We start from the raw sequence: 7,956 nt of genomic DNA on the forward strand, positions 1-7,956 counted from the left end.
TTACTATTTACATTAGTGTCTAATCATTAATAACAATTACCTCTGGAACACTGTTTTTTTTTTTTTCTTCTTTATTATTTCTGGACTCCCCACAATCTGGCACTCAACAGATACCTCAAGTACCTGGCATCTTGGGGGTTCCATTTTTTGTAATAGTGTGTTATGTAATCTGTGAGTTGTACAAATGGAAAGCAACACATCATGTTGAGACACATTTTTATTTGGTGTGGTAGCAAAAACAGCACCGCGGGACTACACTATCATGTGGGCGCTCTCCTGGGAGGTCAAATGGTTAAGGACACGCATGGGGAAGACATGCACTACCTACTCTAGCAGGTATTTTAGAGACATTAGTTAGACCATCGACAAGTCAGCACATTCACATTCCTTCGACAACACCACTATTCACCAGAGGGGGAGCAGTCCTTTGTGAGTGGAGTAGCTGTTGCATATATTCAAATTTTGGATTTGCCTTCACTTTAACGTCACTTTCAGACAACACTCAAGTATCAGACATACAAAATAGATTCTTTGGTCCCTTTCAGGTAATTGGTAGCATAAAGATACTTTATTGCTTGTTGTTTAAGGCTCTACGGGAGAGTGACTGGCAAGCTTCAGACATGTTAATTACAAAAAGTTAGGTGGGAGTTGAAATGTAAGTGTAAAAACTACCAGAGAAGGGCAAAGGGAGCTCAGAGCACGCTGAGTTGCCTGTAAACTACAGTAGCTCAATCCTCGATGACCTCGGAGGACTCAGACACTACTTGGCCGTCCTTGGTCTCGATCATCTTGATGACCACGTTCTTCTTGGTCTGGATGTTGTAGCCGCTGCCGCCGCTGCCGTAGGCGCCGCTGCCGTAGGCGCCGCTGCCGTAGCTACCGCTGCTGCTGCCGTAGCCACCGCTGCCGTAGCCACCGCTGCCGTAGCCACCGCTGGAGTAGGCGCTGGAGTAGCCGCTCTTCAGGGTGTCCATGCCGCCGTAGCTTGCTGTAAATGAAGTCATGATTGAGGCGCTGACCTACTTTTACAACCTAAATTCTAATATTTGCTCCATGAAATTGAGCAAATATTACATCATTTTACTTTATTCCCAACAGTCTACCCTGCTTCCACAATGCCTATGGGTGCTAATTTATTTATTTATTTATTTTTGTCCATTTGGATTTCAAATTCACCTCTAGCTAGCTGGTGCACAATAACGTCAGCATTTTTTTCTGTCCTCTATTTGGGTGGTCAGGCAAGAAATAACATTTTATAACCAAGTTCCCATAGCAAAACATGTCTGCAGGAATCTGCACTCATTAACATTTATATTTAGCCAGCATTGCTAGTGAAAGTGTGGTTTAGTTCATTTGAAACATTTATCTTATCACATAAATGCTGATTCTGAACTACTCCAGATATATATGTGGCATAGATGCATACTGTTATCTTGCCATTTTTGCATATTAATTTATTTACTTTATGTATCAAAAGTACTAATGGTATTGGCGCTCGGTATCAGTATCGGCGACTTGAACAAAAGTGGTATCGAACATCCCTACTTTCTACTACAGTATTGTAATGTGACTGTTGTGGAATTAAGTAAAAAAAAATGTCAGTGTCTGTCCGGCCGACTTCTTGTTTGAGGTGCATTTCATATTGAATACAGAGTATATTTTCTGTTTTGTGATAAATGTGTACTGTGCCGCATTGGGAACAATTTGTGAATTGTCTCACCTATTTCATTCTATCTATATTCTTCTTTGAAAACATAAAATTGCCTGAACTTAATAAAGCAGCAGACAGTAAGAGTGTTCTCCCTAGTATAACTTCTTCCCAAAACAGCACTTACTGCTCTGTTTGGAGATGTTGATGGCCTTGATGCCGTTTGCCAGCCTGTCCTCCTCGCCCTCCAACAGCTTCCTGTAGGTGGCGATCTCGATGTCCAGGGCCAGCTTGACGTTCATCAGGTCCTGGTACTCGCGGATCTGGCGGGCCATGTCCTGCTTGGCTCTCTGCAAGGCGTCCTCCAAATCTTTGATGCGGGCCTTGGCGTCCTTCACTGCCAGCTCGCCGCGCTCCTCGGCTTCAGCGATCTGAGCCTCCAGGTTGGCACGCTGCAAGAAGGTGGAAACAATGAATGTGAATGCACTTCATCTGATTACTTGGGTTTCATGTGTGATGTGAACGATTCATCCTTACCTGTCCCTTAACGCCGTCAATCTCGGATGTCAGCCTCTGGATCATGCGGTTGAGGTCGGCAATATCCGTTCTGGTAGCTCTCAGGTCATCTCCGTATCTGTTGGCAGACGTCTGCATCTCCTCATACTAGAGGAATGTTGGCAAACAAACAAGGGAAGCTTTGGATGAGTATGACTGACAAACAAAAAAAACAAAAACATCCTACTTTCATTGAGACATTGAAGACGTTTGATGAAAATAGCCAAAAAGTTCCTCTTCACCTTGGTCTTGTACCATGTCTCTGCCTCAGCGCGGGTGCGGTTGGCGATGTCCTCGTACTGAGCCTTCACCTCCGCTACGATAGCGTCCATGTCCAGGTTACGGCTGTTGTCCATCTCCACAATGACTGATGTGTCCTTGATCTGGCTCTGGAGCTCACGCAGTTCCTAGATAAGAATAACAAAACAAAACAAAATCTTTAATTTCACCCAGAATGCCATACAGACAACAGAAAAACAGAGATCATGTAACCATCAAGTGCTTCAAGAAATTAGTTTGATGCGCCTGTTTGTTTTTTGTTTTTTTGTTTTTGTTTTTTTTTCCCTCCATACCTCCTCATAGATGGACCTGAGGAAGTTGATCTCGTCTGTCAAACTTTCCAGCTTGGCCTCCAGCTCGACCTTATTCATGTAGGCCTCATCCACATCCTACAGGAAATATAAGATTGCATTCAGTTTGGACACTGATGGAACATTTTAAACAATCCATTGTTATGGGAGAATGGCAGGACGGGAATTGATGACATTTTTTCAAGACTCCAAGTTGAATTAAATAAAAATGCATGATTTTTACATATTTGAAAGATAATTAAATGCAACATTCATGGAATTTTAATGCATTTTTAATTTTAAAAATGTAGCCCCGCCCCCCAACCCCCACCCCCTAAACTATTATTTATTTATTTATTTATTTATTTTATGTCGAAAGAAGTTAAGACCACCCACCTAAAATACATGAAATAACAGGGAGACATACACACTCCACTCAAAAAGGCCTCAAACAAGATTCATACCAAGCAATGTGAGACTGATGTGCTACTAGACCAATGTGCTGCTCTTTTTTTCTTTTAATGAAAAAAAAATAATCACAATTTGGTAATACAAGGTTATTTTCAATTGATAGCAACGCATTAGACTTGCCTTGGATTATATTCTGTTTCCTGTGTCTACTTCTAAACATGCTTCACTTGAAAAGTGCCTCAAGTCAACTTTTCTTGCCGTTTGAAGCTGTAATTGCAATTGAATTGAATCCAACTTACCTTCTTGATGAGGACAAAGTCATTCTCACACTCTGTACGCTTGTTGATCTCATCTTCATACCTGCCAGACAAAAAGAACACATTCAAGTACTTATTCCATCCACATGATTCTGCTTGGTGAATTATACACAAATGTAACACTAGGGGGTGCAAGGCATCCATCCCAAAACCTCCCTGGGGAGTCAGCTAAACTCAGATGGTTTGTGGAAACAAATGAATACCAACAACACATCAAGTATTTGCATTGGAGACATGTGCAGGCCTGCATGCTGCTGTGTGCAATGTGCAGCCACTTATGTATTAATGTCTTGTTTGAGTTTCTTTTTAATGTAGTGGTAGTGGCACTCACTTGTTCTTGAAGTCCTCTACCAGACCTTGCATATTGTGCAGGTCGGCCTCCAGCTTCATCTTGTCGTTGCCCAGGCTGTCGAGCTGTCTGCGCAGGTTGGCGATGTAGGCCTCAAACATGGCGTCGATGTTGGAGCGCGTGGTGGTCTGGCCCTGCAGCAGGTTCCACTTGGTCTCCAGCATTTTGTTCTGCTGCTCCAGGAAGCGCACCTGAGGAAAAGAAATGGCACCAAGACGTGATGAATGAAGCTGGAAGAGCTTAGACTTAATTAATGACTGTATGTTTGTATAGACACACATAATGTATGGTTCGTGTATTTATGTTTGTGGGCAATACTGGCCTATAAATATCGAAGAGATTATCTTAAAATGTCATTTAATGGACTTCATTTCAAAACACACACACACATATATATGGTTTAAAGTCTTGAGTGTATTATTATTACTATTATCATTATTTTGATTATTTTATATTATTTGTATTTTTTTTATTATTATTCTTTTTTCATTTCCACTGGCTTGAATTAAATATATTTTGTGAGTATCACTGATATTATAAATACTCCTGCCACCTCTTAACATCCATCAACCTCGCCATGCCTCCTGTTCGCCTTCTATAGTCTTTGTTGATCTTATCTGCCTTTGGAGCTTTGCAGGTTGCCTTTTTAGAAAGGAAGGCCTGACGTAGTACATGCATCCCGACAGGGGATGAGTGGGAGGGAGGGTTAGAGGGGGGCGGGGTGGGTGGCTTCAGGAGTGAAGTTAGCCTGGCTGGAAAAAGATGGTGATGGAGGAATGGAGTGAGTTAACCCATCACCCCTGCACCTTCCTGTTTTTGTTGTAGGAAGCCTTTTGCAGGCAAATGAAAGGGAGTAGGAGAGGAGGGTGGGTTGGAGCAAAGTTTCATCTGCAGGCGGATAGATGGGGGGGGGGGGAGAGAGAGAGAGAGAGAGAGAGAGAGAGAGAGAGAGAGAGAGAGAGAGAGAGAGAGAGAGAGAGAGAGAGAGAGAGTAAATATTTAACCAAGCAAAAGGTGTGACAGAACAGGTCGGGAGTAGGGTCCACAGGGGAATCTAATTTACAAACAGCCAGAGAGTCTTGGGTCTTCAGTATAAGTTTTTGGCTTGCCCCACAAGATGGAAAGTTTGTTCTTGTTGCACTACACAGCTTCACAGCTGCTGTTGAGCCGAACATGAAACCAGCAGGCCTTTTTAAATATTAACCCACTGCTGTGGCCTTAAGAGGGCACACGGTCCTGAGACCATGGATTCTGTCGATAAAATACTGGGGGGGGCTGCACACTCCGTTCTAAAGTCCAGTGGTGGGGGCCAGTGGGAAGTAAGAAAGCGCCCCACCCCAACTAAAGGGAGGAAACCAGTCCCAAGGTAACGTGTGCTTTGGCCTGACACGCCCTTTGCTATCGCTCTTGCTCTCTTTTGTGATTGGGAGCCCGTTTCTGCATGAGCTCACTGTTTAAATGAATGCATGTGCAGACAAAGTTGAAATGAGCGTCCGTTACTCTGCTGGAACAATTTGTTCTGCTTACCTTGTCAATGAAAGAGGCAAAGCGGTTGTTGAGGGTCTTGATCTGCTCCTTCTCTTGGGTGCGGACAGCCTGGATGGTGGGGTCGATGGACAAGTTGAGAGGGGTCAGCAGACTCTTGTTCACAGACACGGCGGTGATGGGCACCTGACCAAGTCCCATGCCACCCACAAAGCCCATGCCCGATCCACCTATGGCGGATCCGAGGCCGTAGCTGCTGACGCTGGTGATGCCGGCCCCTCCAAAGCCCCTGTTGCCACCCCCGTAGGAACTCCTGACACTGTAGTTCTTGCGGCCAGATGTGATCCCTCCCGATCCGGAGTAGGAGCTGCTGCTGAAGTTCCTCGGGGCAGTGGAGCTCCTTACGGTGTATGAGGTGGTCTTGTAACTGCTTGCCATTGTGAGCTGGAGTTTTTTTTTTCTTTTTTGGATGAAGGTCGGCGAGGCAGGCAGGCCAGCAGAAGGAAGAGAGACCAGAGTGGATAGGAAGAGATGAGACTAGTGAGGAGTTTTAAAGTGCCTGTTGCTGTGGGAGGAGACTGTGGTGAACTGCCATTGGCTGCAGGTCTGGGCAAGGACTGGAGGCAGGGCTGTAATATTACACTCTGATGACACATTGTCAGCCACTGAAAACCATTACCTGACCTTCCCGCAGGCCTCCAGAAAACCTTTTTTGGAGCGAATTGTCATCCGTTTTGATGTTTGGCTTTGTTTTTGCTTAATTACTGTGAACAATGTTTTGTGCAGACTAAACTGTTCCGGTATGATTAAGCTTCCCGAATAAACCTGTGTACTTCAGAGGCAAGGTGGAAGCTTTCGCTTAAGGAATCACACAAAAGTTAAGGCAGAATGTAGCACATGCTACAGAGTTTGTGTGAAATTTCAGGAATTAATTATCTTTACTCATCCTGTTTCTTTCAGTTATTATTTAGCACTATTTTAACTACCGTTACACTTAACACATTAACTAGCATGCATTTCAATATGACAGCAGGAAGTCTCTCACCTGTTTTACGTGTCGAAGTAGACCGCAAGACAGGTTTTTCAGTGGTAACTGAAAGTAACCCAGCCATTCAATTTGTCATTGATTTCCTAAAATGAATAATAGCCGTCATCTACTTATTACAGATTCATATAACAGTAATTTAAACATACACAAAGCAAAGGTAGGTTTTTGTCACATTTAAGCTTTCCTTTCGTTTTTTCCTTCTCTTATATTGTTTTAACAGAGGCACACTAAGATCATTTGCTGCATGTGGCAGCGGAATATTAATGCAATATGCAAGCTGCACAAAGTTATAAACACACGCAAGCTAACAGTCAAGTCATTTTGAAATACAGTTAATAGGCGTAAGAAACCTTATATTTGTACACTGAAAAAATGGAGAGTGATATTTACTTGAAAAAGCCTAGTACAGTCTAATAATGCATTGGTTAAAAAAAAAAAAAAAAACTACCAATCAGTTAAGCTCATATTGGCTTGATTCACCAATAGATTGGTCAGACATTGACCATTCCGGGTGGTTACGGGCATACCAATTTTATTGGTATGCCAAACAACCAATGAAATTGATTAAGAAGATAGAAAGTAAATCTAGATCGATCACTTAGAAATATATTTATTGTATCGATTCGTAGGCCTATTCTAAATGTATTAATTATTCTAAGTAAGATAGATAGATCACAAGGTGTGAGCACCTACGTGGCCTATTGGTAGAGTGTCTTCCCTGAGACTGGGAGGTTGTGGGTTCAATCCTTGGCTGGGTGATACCAAAGGCTATAAAAATGGGACCCATTTGCCTCCCTGCTTGACACTCAGCATTACAGGTTGGCATTGGGGGGGTTAGATCACCACATGATTCCCAAGCACGGCTTCTGCTGCTGCTCACTGCTCCCCAATTAGGGGATGGATCAAATGCAGAGAACAAATCTTGCCCCACTTGGGTGTGACGATCAGTTGTACTTTTTGGGGGGAATCCTCTGACCCGCGGGATTCCAGAAAAAAATGTCAACTTCTAAAACATATCACCCGATATCTTGGTCAGGATGACCAATGTGTTGGCCCAATCACCAATATATATTGGTTGAAAACACCTATACCATTCTAGAGTGGTTGGTTTAACCAAAGGATCTGTCGGACACATACCAGCTAGATTGGTCAGATTTAACAAGCTTTTTTTTTTCTTTTGCTTTTTTTTTGTTTTTTGATAGATTGCTCAATCTGTTTTTAGGCTGTAAAGGTTGTTGCACTCAGAAATTCTAGGTACATTTGACAAGGAGTTTAGCTACAATTTCTGATGTGAAAATTATTTCCTAGATTTTTTTCAAGTAAATACCAATCCCCATTATTCAGTGTACCATTATACATACATTTATATATTATCGCTGCCTATATATGTAAAATTATGTTGAACGTAAACATTAATAATATGCTCTACCAGTAAATAAAAAGAAGAAAAGTAACAGCCAGTTGGCAGCTAGCTAGCAGCTAATGCTAATGTTAGCAGTCCCATTGCTTGGACCACTTCTCAGTTCTTCAGTGTAAATCCTCCTCATCTTGTCTTAACACCTTGTTAAAGCTGG

General features: G+C 42.7%; 1 protein-coding gene across 1 annotated transcript; it reads right to left on the bottom strand.

Moving 5' to 3' along the window:
* Nucleotides 1-204: 204 nt before the first annotated feature.
* On the bottom strand, nt 205-5,868 carry krt8 (keratin 8). The gene is made up of 8 exons (XM_077514767.1): nt 5,377-5,868; nt 3,832-4,040; nt 3,483-3,543; nt 2,776-2,871; nt 2,446-2,610; nt 2,186-2,311; nt 1,836-2,100; nt 205-988 (listed from the first exon to the last, which is right to left on the bottom strand). Exons 1-8 carry the CDS (start codon nt 5,770-5,772, stop codon nt 729-731), a joined length of 1,578 nt encoding a protein of 525 aa, XP_077370893.1. The 5' UTR covers nt 5,773-5,868; the 3' UTR covers nt 205-728.
* Nucleotides 5,869-7,956: the final 2,088 nt, after the last annotated feature.

This window comes from Festucalex cinctus, chromosome 2 (genome assembly GCF_051991245.1).
Source record: "Festucalex cinctus isolate MCC-2025b chromosome 2, RoL_Fcin_1.0, whole genome shotgun sequence".
NCBI lineage: Eukaryota > Metazoa > Chordata > Actinopteri > Syngnathiformes > Syngnathidae > Festucalex > Festucalex cinctus.